General features: G+C 56.3%; 2 protein-coding genes across 3 annotated transcripts; both read right to left on the bottom strand.

Moving 5' to 3' along the window:
- Positions 1-192: 192 nt before the first annotated feature.
- On the bottom strand, positions 193-5,031 carry LOC119095398 (putative alpha-ketoglutarate-dependent hypophosphite dioxygenase). Its single transcript, XM_037218246.1, has 5 exons — positions 4,946-5,031; positions 3,707-3,880; positions 3,199-3,363; positions 2,573-2,704; positions 193-1,627 (listed from the first exon to the last, which is right to left on the bottom strand). The coding sequence occupies exons 1-5, from the start codon at positions 5,006-5,008 to the stop codon at positions 1,493-1,495; spliced, it is 669 nt and encodes a 222-aa protein (XP_037074141.1). The 5' UTR covers positions 5,009-5,031; the 3' UTR covers positions 193-1,492.
- Positions 5,032-7,908: 2,877 nt separating this feature from the next.
- Positions 7,909-16,219, bottom strand: LOC119095400 (serine hydroxymethyltransferase, cytosolic). Of its 2 annotated transcripts, none has more exons than XM_037218249.1 (10): positions 16,160-16,219; positions 15,373-15,473; positions 13,472-13,621; positions 12,605-12,808; positions 11,508-11,631; positions 10,858-11,070; positions 10,018-10,190; positions 9,465-9,639; positions 9,125-9,241; positions 7,909-8,947 (listed from the first exon to the last, which is right to left on the bottom strand). In XM_037218249.1, the coding sequence occupies exons 2-10, from the start codon at positions 15,469-15,471 to the stop codon at positions 8,784-8,786; spliced, it is 1,419 nt and encodes a 472-aa protein (XP_037074144.1). In that variant the 5' UTR covers positions 15,472-15,473; positions 16,160-16,219; the 3' UTR covers positions 7,909-8,783. The 2 variants fall into 2 exon arrangements, with proteins under 2 accessions (XP_037074144.1, XP_037074143.1); XM_037218248.1 differs by lacking the exon at positions 16,160-16,219 and adding an exon at positions 15,949-16,073.
- Positions 16,220-17,304: the final 1,085 nt, after the last annotated feature.

The following is a 17,304-nucleotide window of genomic DNA, read 5'->3' on the forward strand; positions in this document are numbered from 1 at the left end:
GGTTTTACGGGCGCTCAGTGGTCTTCAACGCGTGACAAGCTCGGATTCTACAGGCTCGGATTTTACAGGCGCCCAGTGGTCTTCAACGCGTGGCAAGCTCGGGTTTTACAGGCGCCCAGTGGTCTTCAACGTGTGGCAAGCTCGGGTTTTACAGGCGCCCAGTGGTCTTCAACGCTTGGCAAGCTCGGTGGTAGCATATATTGCTTAGGGGCACAATAACCCCATACACTTCGCACAGCACAGTCGAAGGCGTCTAAACATATCGTTGAGCAGTGTATGTGGCGTCCAATGGACTGAGACTCAAGACCATCTCATGGCACCACAAGACAGTGGGCACACGGCGCTGGTTACATGGTTGCTGCACCTGCTAATGGTATTAACCTAAGGTCACACGTCTCTCTCCCCAATGAATGCCGCCTCACAACAGGCAGTGAACATCAGCCAATTGATTCACAATTTGCTATTTTCAGCCATTTGAACCTGTGGTTCTATCGGGTCTCGATGACTACGGCACACCATGTGGTTTGATACGCGAGCACGATTCAATGATACCACTAGTTGTAAGGCAAGAAGACGCAGAGTCTGGTCAGCTAGGGCGACTGCTAACATGAAGATCCTGGCGCGTCATTATATACGCCCAGACAACAAGTAAAAAGACTTAAAAACCAACTAAATATAGAAGCTGAACACAAATTCATGAGCGTCATTGGCTCAGGGGAAAAGTTTGACAAGTTTTCTCGGACTTAGCATTGGTACTTCAGGTCAGAGGAATACCGCTCGACGTAAGCGATGGTCAACTCCGGGAAAATCTCAGCCTGCAAATGGTCAAAGGGCTGACCTCGACTTTATGATGTGCGAGACAATTCCCCAGATTCGGAGCCAATCACAGGCTACGGGAAATCCCATGGACTAAGGGACTATCTCCAACAGCTGTGTAACTGAGAGCGCTCCAGACACAAAGCTAACATTGGAGCCATCCGCCGCCAACCAGACTTCAGAAACTCACTCTGATGCTAACGTTGGACCAGGCTCACAAGTGCGGCCAGGATGGCTCGATTTCCCCCGCCCAGCGGCGGCGTAGTCCGTCAGTCCTGGCTAGACTCGCTCACTCCGCCTCTCTCTACCGCTGACACCTCGACCTCGGTCCGACGGGCACCTCAGACTGAGCGCCGCCTCTGCCTGAGCGCCGCCTCAGCCTGAGCGCCGCCTCAGCCTGAGCGCCGCCTCAGCCTGAGCGCCGCCTCAGACTGAGCGCCACCTCAGCCTGAGCGCCACCTCAGCCTGAGCGCTGCCTCAGCTTGGGCGCCGCCCCAGATTGAGCGCCGTCACAGACTGAGCGCCGCCTCAGACTAAACGTCGCCTCAGCTTGAGTGCCACCTTAGCTTGAGCGCCGCCTCAGACTGAGCACCGCCTCAGACTGAGCACCGCCTCAGACTGAACGTCGCCTCAGACTGAGCGCCGCCTCAGTCCGCCCGAGCCCGCCCCAGGCCGCTCAGTCTGTCGCCTCGGCCGGCTGGTGTCTGCGCCTGATGTCTGTGTCTGCGCGGCTGTTGGTGCCCAGCAGACAGAGGCCCTGGCCCGGCGAGACGTGCATCATCTTCAGCGGCTCGTCCTCGGCCGCCATCAGCTGAAACGCAGCGGCCGTCAGGCGAAGGCTGGGCCCTAACACACGTCACGTGCAGCGGAATGCGCATCGGTGTTACGTGACGGACGCCGCCTGAGACGCGACGGACAGCTGCGTCACGACACGCGCAGAGCTGGTGGTGCGGTCGTGGGCGGCAGCTGAACCTGGGCACGGGGCACGTGGAACACAGATCATTTCTGCCGGAAGAAAAAACACGACGGACAAGACAGCGCGAGTTTCATCCGGAACCCAGCTCGCGCCAGCTCCATTGGGATACGCCGCGTCGAAATCGACGGGGATCGCGCCCGGGAATCGAGCCCAGTTGTGGCAGGCACTGGGCGAAGCCATGCGTCACGCGGACATCCTGTGCGTTAACTCGCTACTTTAGGAGCACATCCACATTGTGGCTTCCGGAGGTGTGCGCCTCTCCCGCCGTATCAGACTTCTTGCATGCATTATTACGTGCTAGAGTTAATGTTGGAATTCAACATTCGAGGCAGATACTAAAATAAGGCAGATCGAGACTATCCGGTGTTATTTTACGCCCTACAAGCAATTTCGCGCGCTAACGCACTAAGCCCGGTTTTCAGTGACCACTTTTTTATTGTGAGCCCCCCCCCCCCCCACCCCCACATCGTGTGTGTTAACTCGCTACTTTAGGAGCACATCCACATTGTGGCTTCCGGGGGTGTGCGCCTCTCCCGCCGTATCAGACTTCTTGCATGCATTATTACGTGCTAGAGTTAATGTTGGAATTCAACATTCGAGGCAGATACTAAAATAAGGCAGATCGAGACTATCCGGTGTTATTTTACGCCCTACAAGCAATTTCGCGCGCTAACGCACTAAGCCCGGTTTTCAGTGACCACTTTTTTATTTTGCCCCCCCCCCCCCCCACCCCCACCCATTGTGAAGTTCTACAAACGCCCGTGCATCCCATGCTCTGACCTGGACGAGTAGCATGCGCCGAGTGCGCTCCGAGAGGTTGGGGTAGCTGCCGTGGATCAGCAGGTAGGAGAAGATGGCCACCTGACCCCGGCGGCCCTCCAGTGCTGACGCCTTCGACAGCGGAAACTGCTCCTGGCGGGACGAAGGCGTGGCGGTCACGTGGTGCCGATGCGACCAGACGCGGGACGTCGGCGAATGTCACGTGACATGCCTTGTGCTGCCTTCGGGGCATGCGTAAGCTGGCGGACCGAGGGGAAGAATAACAGGATGAATTTCTGGAGGGAAACGGAGCTTTGAGTACTCAGTTCCAGAACACCGTAGCTCGTTTACAAGCTGGTATTAAATTCGTGAAGCTGCTCCTCTACTTCACTCGTACAAAATAAGCCTTGCCTACAATGCCTGGTCGGTGAAGTGGGATGCACGCGCGAAGTTGGGTCACTTGCGTTTCGTTCCGCGCATTATGTACTGAACGCCATATGTTCTATTCGCCTCAGATGGGCGTGCAACGTGCCGTGTGCGACATCTGGACACACCAATCGAGAGATCACCAGTCGGCAGATTACACCAAATAAAAAATTATAGACAGTTCAGTGCAGCTGCGCTTTAGTCGCCTCTGCTCGACGGACCTGGTCCAGGTGGTGAAAGCCGGGGTCAGAACTGCAGTCCTTCTGCGGCCCCAGCTTGTGGGAGCCCGGGTACACGGCCAGACAGCCGTTCTCCACGTCCGAGTCGTCCAGGTGGATGAACACGGCCACCATTGAGTCGTGGCGAAAGGGAAAGTAGTGGTAATCCTGACGACCCAGAGATGGCAGTGTTACCGTTTGTATGCACCATGAGGTTTTGCAGCGCGCGACATGCGTGGCCGGTTACGTGCGCTTTGGCCCCTCGGTATGACGCTCGATTAGACGTCAGTGATAAGACTGTGCCGTCAAAATGCGCCGGGTTTGGGAACCACGCATTGTCAATAAAAAACTGATATGCCGATGATGTGACGTGTGGTAACAAAACTATGATTCCGCCTCCGGCTAACAAAACATCGCCAGAGCCAACACGAGGACGACAGCTAATACAGAGCCTTCTCCAACATGTCCCCCTCGTCGCTCGCCGGCCGGCCCTCCGTGTCGCCGGCCTGACCTGGTGCATAGGGTACGGCGAGCCGCGGCCCGGCGGCTTCACGTGCGCCTTGGTGTGGTGCAGCAGGATGTTCTGTGTGCCCATGACGTCACTGCAGGCCTCCATCATGCGCTGGTGCACCAGCATCCTCATAAAGGTGGCGCTGTGGAACTGCAGGTTGTGGATCGAATGCACCTGGAAGCATCGCGGCATGGCTTGGCACCGGAAGATGTTGCCGGCGCCGCCGTGGCAAAGCTTCGCGGCGCAAAATGGAGGCCAGGGACATAAATGTTGTGCGGAGGACACCATTTGTGTTTGCTTCATTACTGATGGTTTGCTGATCGAACTATGCAGTACAACGCGGTCACGACCAAGCGGCAACAAACAAAATGGTGATGTAGAGCGATGTTGTTTCGTCTCCAATGTAGCTCACAGCATATTTATTGTTTATGCCAAGGCACTTGCTGCTTTGAACCACGCGCTCCGCGGGCCACTGAGGTCTCATGTCAAGGCAAGGAGCAGTCCACTATGCCCGCAAGGGGAGGACCATCGACGAACGGATGGATGGACGACAGGACGTAAAGGGAGAGGTGGTCGAGGGAGCAGACACTCCGTGTGACATCCGTAATCTACTGTACCTGCCCACATAAATGACGCTGAGATTCTGACATCAAGTAAGTGATGAAGTGAGCGAAGGTGCGACATTAAACGGCGAGGTCTGGCTAGGAGCGTGGGGTCGGGTAAAAAGGCCGCCATTTTATACCTGCCCACATAAATAACGCTGAGATTCTGACATCAGGTAAGTGATGAAGGAAGCGAAGGCGTGAAATTGAAAGGCGAGGTCTGGCTAGGAGCGTGGGGTCGGGTAAAAAGGCCGCCATTTTATACCTGCCCACATAAATAACGCTGAGATTCTGACATCAGGTAAGTGATGAAGGAAGCGAAGGCGTGAAACTGAAAGGCGAGGTCTGGCTAGGAGCGTGGGGTCGGGTAAAAAGGCCGCCATTTTATACCTGCCCATATAAATGACGCTGAGATTTTGACATCAAGTAAGTGATGAAGTGAGCGAAGGTGCGGCATTAAACGGCGAGGTCTGGCTAGGAGCGTGGGGTTGGGTAAAAAGGCCGCCATTTTATACCTGCCCACATAAATGACGCTGAGATTTTGACATCAAGTAAGTGATGAAGTGAGCGAAAGTGCGACATTGAACGGCGAGGTCTGGCTAAGAGCGTGGGGTTGGGTAAAGAGGCCGCCACTGACGGTGAAGTTCCTGCCGTCCGGCATGCCGTCCCTCTGCCAGTCTCCGGTCCAGGTTCCGTCCATCTGACTGTTGGTCCCCTGGGCCCTGGTGAGAAAGGTCAGTTCAGGTCAGGGTGGGTCACCTGGGCTCTGGTGGGAGACGGGGCCAGGTCAGGTCCCCTGGGCCCTGCTGAGAAAGATCAGCTCAGGTCAGGGTGGGTCACCTGGGCTCTGGTGGGAGACGGGGCCAGGTCAGGTCCCCTGGGCCCTGCTGAGAAAGATCAGCTCAGGTCAGGGTGGGTCACCTGGGCTCTGGTCGGAGACGGGGCCAGGTCAGGTCCCCTGGGCCCTGCTGAGAAAGATCAGCTCAGGTCAGGGTGGGTCACCTGGGCTCTGGCGGGAGACGGGGCCAGGTCAGGTCCCCTGGGCCCTGCTGAGAAAGATCAGCTCAGGTCAGGGTGGGTCACCTGGGCTCTGGTCGGAGACGGGGCCAGGTCAGGTCCCCCCCCCCCCTGGGGTCTGGTGGGCCAGGCCAGATCAGGGCAGGTCGCTTGGTTCCTGACAGGTGACACAATAGGGTTTGCGCGCGCGAGTGTTGTTGACGCTTGGAATGGTGGCCGAACTTGTCGGAGGTTTCATTGACTCACTTTCGGCAGCACTTGTTTCCTTCGACACAAACAGCACAACAGATTACGAGTGGGCAACTGCAATTTCTTGGTCATGCTTGAGACAATCCAATCACATTTCGACTAGTTTGCCAAAGGAAAACACTCGGGACAATCTCTTGGATCTCGACGTGTCGCCTCGCAGGATGTCCGAGCCCGACCTGGGTTCTCAGAGGTAAGCCAGGGTGCCCGAAACTGACCTGGGCTCTCAGAGGCCAGCCAGGGTGCCCGAAACTGACCTCTGCACCCGAAACTGGCCGGGGTACTCAGAAACCGCCCGGGTTCACAGACCGGTCTGGGTAGCCAGAGACTGGCCTCGGTGCTCAGAGACTCGCAAGGATTCTCAGAAACTGGCGGGATACTCAGGTTTTCAAGGGTGTCCGAGACTCGCCTGGCGAACACAAAGTCATACTCCCTGCTGATCTCGTCCACCTCCTCCTTCGAGAACACGTCGTCCAGCAGGACGTAGCCGTTCTCGGCGTAGAACTGCTTCTGCTCGTCAGTCAACATCCTGCAGTCGTGAGATGAACGGGGACGAGGGTTAGCCACTCGAATCCATATGACTTCGAGCACACACGCTGTTATCTGTGTAGTTGCAGTTCATGTCAGCCAGACATTCCGAGCGTCATTGTAACTGGAATAATGACGAAGGTTTGCGAATGTAGCGACTTCTCGTGTCGAGTTCCAACGTCAAGGCATGACTAATTCCGTATCAGTCTTTCATTTTCGGCAACGAAGCGTCGCTTCCTGCACGCTAAACGCCATTCTCATGCACTGAGTGCAGTAACATGATGCGTGCAAACGTATGCACATGTGCACGCTCTGCTGATGCACGTCTGCACACACCTCGTGTGCACGGCGCCCACATGTGGCCGATGCTTCGAGGCGATGACGCCGCTCACCTCTCCGTAGCAGTGAGCGCTGCTCGTTGTTAAGCTCGCGTGTCGCCGCGCGCGCACCCCCTCCACGGAGCTCACTTCTCGCTGCGTCTGTCGGCTGCGTCGCCCGTCGGCTGTCGACCGGCGACACTAGCGCCACCAGGCGACGCCGCACCGGTGCGTGGAGACCCCGGCGGTGGAGATGCAAACTCACGCCGCCAACACTTGAAGGTGGACTCTTGTTGACGATTTCAGGCAAATTGACTCAGCTTCAGCTACAGAAGAATAGTGGCTGAGCCAATCAAGACGTTTTTTAGCAGCCCAACTGGATTTCACGCTGAACAGATTGTTCGTCACTCGACCGGTTTTCGCATCTCTACGGCATTGATCCTCGTCGACACACGAGCTAACGATAACAAACACACACGGTCGCCAGGCAGCGCCCCACGTGGCTCAGCCCATTAAGCAGACGTCGAGCATGGGCGCACCCAGGACCGAAACCGCTGGGGCAATGTGATCAGGTCATCGGGACTCTTGCTGTCCGGCTGCTGACCTGGAAGAATCGGAGGTTTCTTTGGATTGGTCCTTATTTGGGCATGCTGGCATGGGGATGACCGACGAACGCCGACCGCAGAATATCCGCTCACGGTCTCAACAGCCGCGTACAACTATTCCGCGACGCAGTAATATAGTTCCGCGCGCCCGACGTGTGAGGGAGACTGTTCCTGACGATCTGGTGTCTGTAACTTAGACCACTGATTTTTGCTACTTCGTCGCAATCAGCTATATATACATTTGAAACACTTAGTGGGTACCGTGGTGGTGCCTGGAATAATTCTCCTTTGGCCCTAGTCCTGACTGGCGGCTGATTCAAACCCCACCCCTTCGCTTTTCACACATCATTCGCACTCTAATTGCACCCCACCGGACATCAGCATGGTAAATCGCGGAGAGTATACGGCTAAGGCGACAAACTATACTTCTATCCTGGGAGCTGCCAAGCGACAACGCAGAAAATCCCGGGATACCAGCATACCAATGACACTATCAGCCAGCCAGCATACCACCACTGAGCCATCAGCACCGCCGCTCTGCGTTCAACAGTCACGAATACGCTGATCATTGCCAATACGCGGTCGGCCACCTGTTTTCACCTTCACCCTGGCCAGCGATAGTCGTTACCAAATACGACGCAACAGGAATTTCAATGACAGATATGGGTATTGCATCCAGTACCGATAAACTTTGAAACACGTTCTTATTTGTCAGGCTATGGCAGGGCCCATGCTTTTAACACAACGAAACATTGCTCCATTTAGTACACACAGCACGCCCTCCAATACATTGCAGATCCATCACCTCACCACGCTTTACCTGCGCTTCCTCTCGTCTGTCTCCACAGTATCCCCGGCACCTCTGCCCTGACATGACAACACCGCGCTCCAGTCCGAACAGAACCTGTATTTGCTTCTGAACAGCCACCTGTAAGGCGACGCGCCGCTGCCGGTGTCACCGACGGAGCGACAGCGGGCGTCCATGACTGGTCCCAGCAGCATCGGGACAGCAGTGTCACCGCTCGACGAGCTAGTGATGATGCCACCACTCGACGCACTACAGTAATGACGTCAACGCCCGGCGTGCCACAGTGACGTCGCTGTCCGGCGCTACACTAATGACGTCACCGCTCAACGCGCCACAGTAATGACGTCACCGTTCGGCGCGCTACAGCAATGACGTCGCGCTGGAGAATCACACGGATCGGGATATCACAGCGGCCGATGGAAGACAAGGCATCCGAACAGCGCCGCGTCTGGGAGATGCGCGACGAGAGCGAGATGTCGGACCAAATGAAAGACGCCGCGCCACGAACGGCTTCAGAGTATTGTTAGACATCAATGGCACAGTACATTGGCAAGGAGTGGCTGCCATAGTTGGTTTCGTAAGTAACCAAAGCACAGGTCTGGAACCTGTCATTTGGTCTGAATTTGTGATTGTCAGTCAGCCCTGCTGGGGACAATGGCGGTCATGTCTTCTCACATGACTGCCTTAGCGATCCCTAAGTCTGACAAGCCTGACACTGCCCTGTTAAACAGAGGAATTGCACGGTTTTGCTGTCCCTGGCACCATCTGATTACCCCAGCAGCCTGGAAACACTGACGATGTACCTCCCAACAAATCAAAGTGCTCCCTAACCATCACCACCAACGTGTCGTCGATCCCTCTTTCCAAGAGCGCCGAATCGAATCACCGCCGCCGCACGCATGGCGAACGGACGGCGCAGGCACTTGCAGTACCGCACGCCGCCGACAGATGGCTCTAGAGCTCGCCCAGGCCTGGCAGCGGGAACTGGCCGGCGAACGCTTCGACCTCGCCGCGCAGTTTGGCGGCCGGTTCAGCGAACTGCTCGCCGGCCAGCACGCGGCGGAAGTCGACCATCTTGACGCCGGAGACGGCCACCACCTGCTTGGCCAGCTGGAGCGCTGCGGGACACCCAGGCGGGCACATCAGAGCACATTGTGGGAAGACGGGGACGGAACAGATCGAAGTACATCCGAGTCATATCGAAACCATACAGGCTGTGAAAATTTGGCAAAACGGCCTTTCATGTACACAAAACAGTGCGCGTTGCCGGGCTTCGGTGAGAACACGGCACTCACCCTTGTCGATGAAGTCCACCACCGTGTCGAAGTGTTCCTCGGTGAGGCCGCGCGTGGTGAGGGCCGGCGTGCCCAGACGAAGGCCGCTCGGATTCAGCGCAGACTTGTCACCCGGCACTGTGGCACACAGGCCGGCCTTCAGCGCAGCAGACGGCCACAAAACCAGACGCAGCAGGGATAGACGGCGAAACGATAGCATGGCCAGAATCCTACTTTATCAGAGGTGACTAAAGGTTTATGAGTTCTTTATTAGTGCGGCTTTAGATTAACTGCCACACCATACAGCGTGCAGCAGCATCGGGCCTCGCCACCGGCACCACCTCCTCCCCACGCTCCGCACCGGTGTTCTTGTTGCAGGCGATGGCGGCCGCCTCCAGGAGGAGCTCGCCCTTGGCGCCGGTGAGGCCCGTGCCGCGCAGGTCCAGCCACACGATGTGGTTGTCGGTGCCGCCGGTGACCAGCGTGTAGCCGCGGGCCTTCAGGCCGGCCGCCAGGCGGCGCGCGTTGGCCACCACCTGAGGGGGGCGGGGCAGAGCGGTCAGGGTGGATCAGGAGAACTGGGAGGGGAGAGGCGGGCCGGCCCGCAGATTGCGGCGAGAGGTTCCCAATGGTGGGGGAAGGGGGGGGGGAGAAGGGCGGAAAGGCGACGAAGACAATCTAAACACCCTCAATGTAGCTCGGGCGCCTAACTCGAGCTGTGTCAGCTTTGGAAACAACGCAGAGGGGAGAAACGGAAACAGCGAGGTTCGGATGACCAGAGCGGAGAAAACGGAGATGCCGGGAAAACAGGGGAGGTATGCGACTGGAGGACACGAGATAGACTGCTCATCTACCCACCCGTCTGCCCCGTCCCCCCCCCCCCCCTCCCCCGCGCCCTCGGACGCCGTCCTCACCTGCGTCTGGTACAGCTTGAACTCGGGCGTCTGCGCCTGCAGCAGGGCGCAGGCCACGCCGGCGATGGCGTGGTTGTGAGGACCCCCCTGCAGGCCGGGGAACACGGCTTGGTTGATGCGGTCCTCCAGGTCGTACGGCACCTCCTTCCCAGTCCGGTCCACCGAACGCACCCCTGCAGGCGGGAGGGCAGGCGTTCACGTTGGTCGTGGTCGTGCTACGGTCGGTGGGGTGCTCGGCGACGTTCTGGGTTGATAGGTAGTGTAAGATGCTCACAAGTTAACACAACCACGTGGGCAAAAAGGTCGGTGTGGATGCGTTGCGCTTCATGTTTTGTGGTATGCATACAGCCAAATAAACGCCTCACAACAGGCAATAATAGGTGGTGAGTCTATTATCAACACGTCACCAGCATCTCCTTAACCCTCCACACATCTAACTCCTTAATTTACTACCCTCCCAGGGTGCCGAAAGTGTAGTGGTTACGTCTGCGTTAATCTACTACGCATCTGGGAAACCAGAGATACGGCCTTCGAATCCCCGCGGTGCCCGCCCCTCCTGCCAGGGTGAGAGCCAGGCGATGCCATATAGCCCCAGCAGCTGAAAGCGTCGTAAAGTCCCAGTGGCGGGACGAGTCACCACTCTCTCACTCGCACCCCCACCCCCTCCCCCTCTGGGCCAGGGCGGACCAGGCTCTCGGACTGGTGTCCCAGTGCTCTGGAGGAGGCGAACCCCCATTTCCCAGGCCAACGCCACCAAAACCCTGCGATCCCTCCTCTCCTCTCCATCTTGGGGCGGCGCACCTCCCTCCTTCCCCGCTGACAACCCACACTCGGGCGCACCTCGACGGAAGAAGATGAGGCCGGCGCGCGCGCCCCTCAGCGTCTTGTGCGTGGTGCTGGTGACGATGTCGCAGAGCTCGAAAGGCGACGGCGCCACGCCGGCCGCCACCAGGCCCGACACGTGCGCCATGTCGGCCATCAGCAGGGCGCCCACGTCGTCCGCGATTCGGCGGAAGCGGGCGTAGTCCAGGTCACGCGGGTAGCAGGAGACGCCTGGCGGAGCGGCGCGGTACCGGTCACGGTCACGTCTCCTCGGTCACGCCTCCTCCGCCACGCCTCTTCCAGTCACTGCATCCCAGCCAAGCCTGCGGTGAAACCCCTCCACAACGTACGACATCACCTGTGACTGGACTCTCGTCCTGGTCCTGGTCCGAGTCAGGGTCCGGGTCCGGGTCCGGGTCCGGGTCCGGGTCCGGGTCCGGGTCCGGGTCCGGGTCCGGGTCCTGGCCCTGGTCCCGGTTTTGGTTTCGGTTTCGGTCTCGGTTCCGGTCCTGGTTCCGGTCCCCCCCACCCCACACACACACCATTTCATCGTGCCAATCAATCTAACTTGGCGAGAATGCCGCCATGTCTCCTCACTCATGCGCGACGGGCGATCACTGGAGACAACCCGCCTGATACACGGCATGGCCCTCACGCCGCAGCCCCACCTGCGATGATGAGGCGCGGCTTGAAGAGACGCGCCGTCTCCTGCAGCTTGTCGTAGTCGATCTCCGCCGTCTCAGGGTTCAGCTTATACGGCATCGACTCGAAGAAGATGGACGTGGCCGACACCTGAAGGGACAGCGGCGAGGTCAGCAGATCGGCGCCAAAGCGCCGAAAGTACCGCCGACATAAAAAGAGATCCCACTCCGTTACTCAGCGGCGTTATTTAACACCGGTCACTGAACATCGTATCCCGATATGTGTCCGCGCCATTTCCTTGTACTACCACAAAGCGGCTTTCTATGAGAGCGAGACCACCTGACTGTCTAGCACACCTGCATCCAGATCGGCACACAAGCCAGGCACAGAGAACATGGAGGGAAGCGTCCGAATGGAGCGACCTAGAGTTGATGGACCCGAGCTGCAGGAACCGGCATGCCAATGGTGAGCGAGATAGCGGAGCCCAATGGCGTTGGAATTTCGTTTCAGGCTCATGTTGGGATGCAGCATTACGCGTACATCTGGTCAAGGCCATATCAGTCCATGAGTGCAGTGTAATCCACCATACCTTATGGGTGACATCAAATCAGAAGTCAGACCAAACAGGCACAGAAACCAGCGCGTCGTAGCGCCAGTTTCCTCTCTTCTTTACACACGCAAGCAGAAGCCAACGCGTACACGCCTGTGAGCGCAGGTCAACCGTCCCAGTACCGTACAGCAGCCACTCCTCCACCGCTCCCCGAGCCGTCACACCTTCCCGACCTTGGGCTGCGTGACCCGACCTTGGTCTTCGTGACCTTACCTTGGTCTGCATGACCTGACCTTGGCCTGCATGACCCGGAATTGGTTTGCGTGACCTAACCTTGGTCTGCACGGCCTGACCTTGGTTTGCGTGACCTGAACTTGGTCTGTGTGACCTAACCTTGGTCTGCACGGCCTGACCTTGGTCTGCGTGACCTGACCTTGATCTGAGTGACCTGACCCTGATCTGAGTGACCTGACCTTGGTCTGAGTGACCTGACCTTGGTCTGAATGACCTGACCCCGGCCTGAGTGACCTGACCTTGGTTTGCGTGGCCCGACCTTAGCCTGCGTGACCTGACCTTCTTGGTCTGCGTGAAGAAGCCGTGCGTGAGGTGGCCGCCGTCGGGCAGGTCCAGCCCCATGATGCGGCCGTGCGGCTCCACCACGGCCGTGTACACGGCGAAGTTGGCCGGTGAGCCAGAGTATGGCTGCACGTTGACGCCCCAGCGCTCCGACGACAGGCCGAACGCGTCCAGCGCGCGCTGCTGGCACAGCCGCTCCACCTGCCGGGCGGCACCAGTCAGCCTGGGGGGCCGGGGGCGGTGTGTGCGGGGAGGGGAGGGGGTCGGCGCCAAATAGGCGAATCGTAAGCATTCCGTTGGCGGCCCGTCGCGGCGACAGCCTATGGCGCCGCAACTTCTCGTCTCAGCTGAAACTTACGGGTTTTAGTGGACAGAGATCGTACTACGTCGCAGCCAAGGTGCAAACCCTTTTGCACGTGCGCGGGTTTGCGTCGCACTTGTCACGCGGACTGCAACCAGAGCCAAAACAGAGCGGGCGTCTGCATCCCAAGTCCCCGCACGGCGCCCGTTAGTAACGCACGCCGATGGCGCACTACCAGCGTCAACGGTGACAGACCGCAACGGCGCGCCTTGGTTCGTGAACGCCGCCGAAACAGGGATCGTGCATGGTGCATTTACTGCACAGACACGGGGGGCAAGGGTCAGCCAGGTCGAAATAACAGATCGACGGCGCATGCCTCAAAGCCCACATAGTCGGCGTCTGTCATGACAGAACCACGAGGAGCCCCTCGTGGCGCCGCCATTTCCAGCAGCGCTGGCGACTGAAACGATCATTTTACAGCTTAGAAGCCGCCTGCGCCGGGAATCGAACCGGGGCCCCCGCGTGACATCAGCGACTCTCCCCACTGTGTCTGACCCGCTGACCTCATCGATGTGCTCGTTGCCGCCGTAGTACCTGGCCCCCGGCAGGCCCTCCGAGTACTTGTTGTGCAGGCAGCTGCCCAGGCTCTGCAGTACCGCCGCAGAGGTGAAGTTCTCCGAGGCTATCATCTCGAGGCCGTGGCGCTGCCGGCTCTGCGGCGTGCCGGGACCAACAGTCAGTCATGCTGGTCTCTCATTGGGAGGTCAGTTTTATGCCATGTCATGTCATGTCATCAGGGTTTTACGACGCACTCAGCTGCTGAGGCTACATGGCGTCGCCTGCCTCTCGCCTTGGCGGAAAGGGCGGGCACCGCGGGGAGTCAAACCCTGTACTTCTGGTTTCCCAGACGTGCAGTCATTAAGGCAGACACGTTAACCACCACACCACTGGCACCCCTGGTGGTCAGTTTTAGAAGCAGGTGGAAGGTGAGCGTGATGGTACTCCAATCATTGGCTGTAAGACACATGGGCGGTGATGCCCATTCCCTTGCCATACCTAACTTTGTAGCAATTCATCATCCTAGAGTTGGGCAATTGGGCAACTGGATCTGGAATTGGGCAATTGGATGATGCAGTCAGGCTACTAACACAGGTACTGCTCAGCATAAGCTCTGATCCAAGAAATCCATCCATTCAAAACTTTAAACTGAATCTTTTAAAAAATGTTATGCCTGTGGCATAACATGGATAGAAACGCCATGAGAATCTCACTGTTCCCAACTGCTTGCCCATCATGGAGCTGCTGGTCAATCCTTGCCTAATCATGGTAGACCATCCCACATCCCACCGGCTGTGTTTCAAGATTTCAGCTAATAATTTATTGGATTGCATTGTGTTTGTCCAGCTAGCTGTTATTAAGAGTGGGTGACATGACTGCACAATATGCAGGAGTAATAACAGTGAAAAAGGGTATTCAATATATTGCTAATGGGATGAAGTGTGTTGTAAGGATGGTGTTAGTTTGATGTTAATCATGCTGTAGACAAACATGGCATGCTGTATTGATCCTCCATGTGTTATAAATGTGCTAAAGCTCAATGTTTGCCCATGTGTCTGAAAGCAACATGTGTAATAAACTTGAAATAAGCAACTGCATTGGTGTGTGTTATAGATCAGCCTCCATGGTCTTCAGAGGAGATGCTGGATGAATGATTGAGCAGCAATGACCACAATACAGGGGGCAGGGTTCACTGTTAGGCTAACTTACATGGACAGGCTAGCCAGACAAAGGGGGTCATCCTAACCTGGGGCAGCCATGCTATAACACAGCATCAAAGGTGAAAACCTCTATTGTCCTGCCTGGCAATGCTTGGGACTGGAGGCAAACTAATCCCATGAATCAGGCTGGTAAAACCTGGATGGTGGGTCCCATTAACATGCAACAAACTCTAGTTAGCAATACTTTGAACCATAGGTAATGACAGGTCTCTGGGGTAACAGCTGAATACTCATTTTGTTTATTCCTTTCCAGTCAATGCTTAAAGAACCCATGTTCATTTCCACAGTTTGGGAAAAATTGCACCAATGGCTCTCCCAGTTCTAATCCTCCCACTGGGAACTCAAAGCTACTCATATAAACCATGTATTCTTTACAAAACATCTCTGGGCCGCTGCATGTCCTGAGCTTGCCACAACAAACGTCACTGGCAATGTTTCTCTGTTGGGGATTCAAATGCCCAATTTATATAAGTTTATGTTTTATATTAATCTTCATTTTGCTGATGGAAAGCATAACAAGTGCAACTTCTATCTCCTACAGCTCAGGCAGAGTGGAGCAGTGCTCAAAGGAAGGGCAACTTGGGCCTTTGCTTTGGCTTGGAATGGTGTATTATTTGTAGTTTATATTTTTGTAAAATCTTGTATTACTTATTTCTAATTAAAAACTAACTTAATGGAATTCTTACCTTCTCCTTCAGAATAATTTCATACAGCTGGGGGTCCACCTTCTTGAGTGGATCATCCAGTGCAAAATGTGCACTGTCACCTTTCCCATTAGATGCCATCTCTGTAAAGAAACATGAGCATATTGTGGCTGTTTCTGTGAGGCACAAACCAGAAACATATCTAGGTTGCAAGATGCCTAAATAAACATCTGCAATGGCAAGTAACCAGCACATATAATGAATTTAAAAAATAGCATCTACAGACATTTTCTGCTTGTTCTCTGAATTCTTTGCCCAGGAAACTATCTTTCTCAATTCAGAATACATCAATTTTCCGTACTTTCTGAGATCATTATGGGCAAAACAGTACCGCGATTTGAACAGCATCTTTAGCCACGTTTTGCGGCTATCTACCCTGAACCACAATAAGGGTAAGCAACCATCCTGGACCTCAGTACCCAAACTTGCCAGCGAACAGCAGGCGGTAAGCCTTCCGTTTTAACACCAAGCGTTAAAAACAACTCAACGTCCGTGAGGTATGGAGCGAACCACAGTCTGTCAATCAGCCATAGGCATGACGAAATTAGTCATACTCACTGATTTCGTATCGACTTCACACTCCGTCCCACCACCTTCGCTCGGTTTCACTCGAGACTGGCGCCCGAGTTTGGCGCGGAATTGGCGCACGCGCACTACGCGCAGGACTCTCGTCTCCAGCAGCGCAACCAGCGTCCGCCCCCCCCCCCCCCCCCCCAATCCTTAGCTGCGCGCGTGGACGTAATCAGCAGGCGGCAAGGAACTGACTGACCTTGAACTGGGCACCAACCCTCAGATGCCCTTGATCCTCACTGCAATGCCTTGCATTGAGTGCAACGTCGAAAATAAGCCTATTGCGTGGAAGCCAGGGAAGAGTCCAGGGAAGCGCCTTGGGATGGGCGGGAAATTCGGTAGAGGGATTCAAAAGTTGACTTGTTTTGAAAAAAAACACCGGATTTGGTTTCCTCCTGGTTCAAGCTACCGTTGGCTAAAAACGTTCTAAACCAAACATCCTTTAATAGCCATTTGCTTATATTTTTAAGTGCAGAGACGTTAGTTCTTGCCTGCCTGGCCGCCTTGAAGGGGAGGAGCCAACATGGTCCGGTTGCCCCCTCCCCCCAGATTCGCCCCTGCCGGAACGTGACTCGAGATCAAGCGCGCAGAGGCGCACTGAGAGGTACAGGGTGGGAAGTTCCCCACTTTGCTACTTCACACCGGACGGCGTACCCGTCTCTGTGCCGATCGTGGTGAGTTCCCGGGACCTTTGCGTGTATTTCCTCCTCCCAGAGTCGCGTCGCTGCCGGATCGAGACCTGCCGGGCAGTTGAAAAGCTGGCGACGTGGAGCTACAGTTCTCTCAATATGTGGTGGTGGTGGTGATGGTGGTGGTGAGGTTGAAGCAGGGAGCGCAGGTCAAGGATTTGAACGAGCGAGACAAAGAGCGATCGTCCCTACCGCCACGCTCGAGGTGCGATGACGGCCCCGGGAGCCCTGGCCAACGATCTTTTCCCACAAATTCCGACGCGGTAGAGCCAGCGGACACACAGCCTCGAACGCCCATGTCCAACTGGAAAGCTTCAGCCCCCTATCTGCGAGTAAACGTCCGTTTCTGCCGGCCGTGTATTTCAAGAGGCGGTTTACGGCGATAGACATTGAGCAGCAGTATCGGCGGCGTCCTTTAGGACAAAACACCAGTATCCGAGGATGAGACCTCTGTCGAACACAACAGCACGCCTAAAACACAACAGCCACCAGCGGACAGGTCCAGCTGTCAGCCGGAAATGACCCACTTCCGGTCACACGGCACAAGGCAGGAGCGAGCTATCGGCACCCTGAGCAGTTATGGATGTCACTGATGGTAGGCCAGAGGCGGTGTGAAAGTGACGATAATCGCTCAGAGGCCACTGGGGTCTGGCCT

The sequence above is a fragment of the Pollicipes pollicipes genome, unplaced genomic scaffold (assembly GCF_011947565.3).
Source record: "Pollicipes pollicipes isolate AB1234 unplaced genomic scaffold, Ppol_2.1 Scaffold_4219;HRSCAF=4965_pilon_pilon_pilon, whole genome shotgun sequence".
NCBI lineage: Eukaryota > Metazoa > Arthropoda > Thecostraca > Pollicipedomorpha > Pollicipedidae > Pollicipes > Pollicipes pollicipes.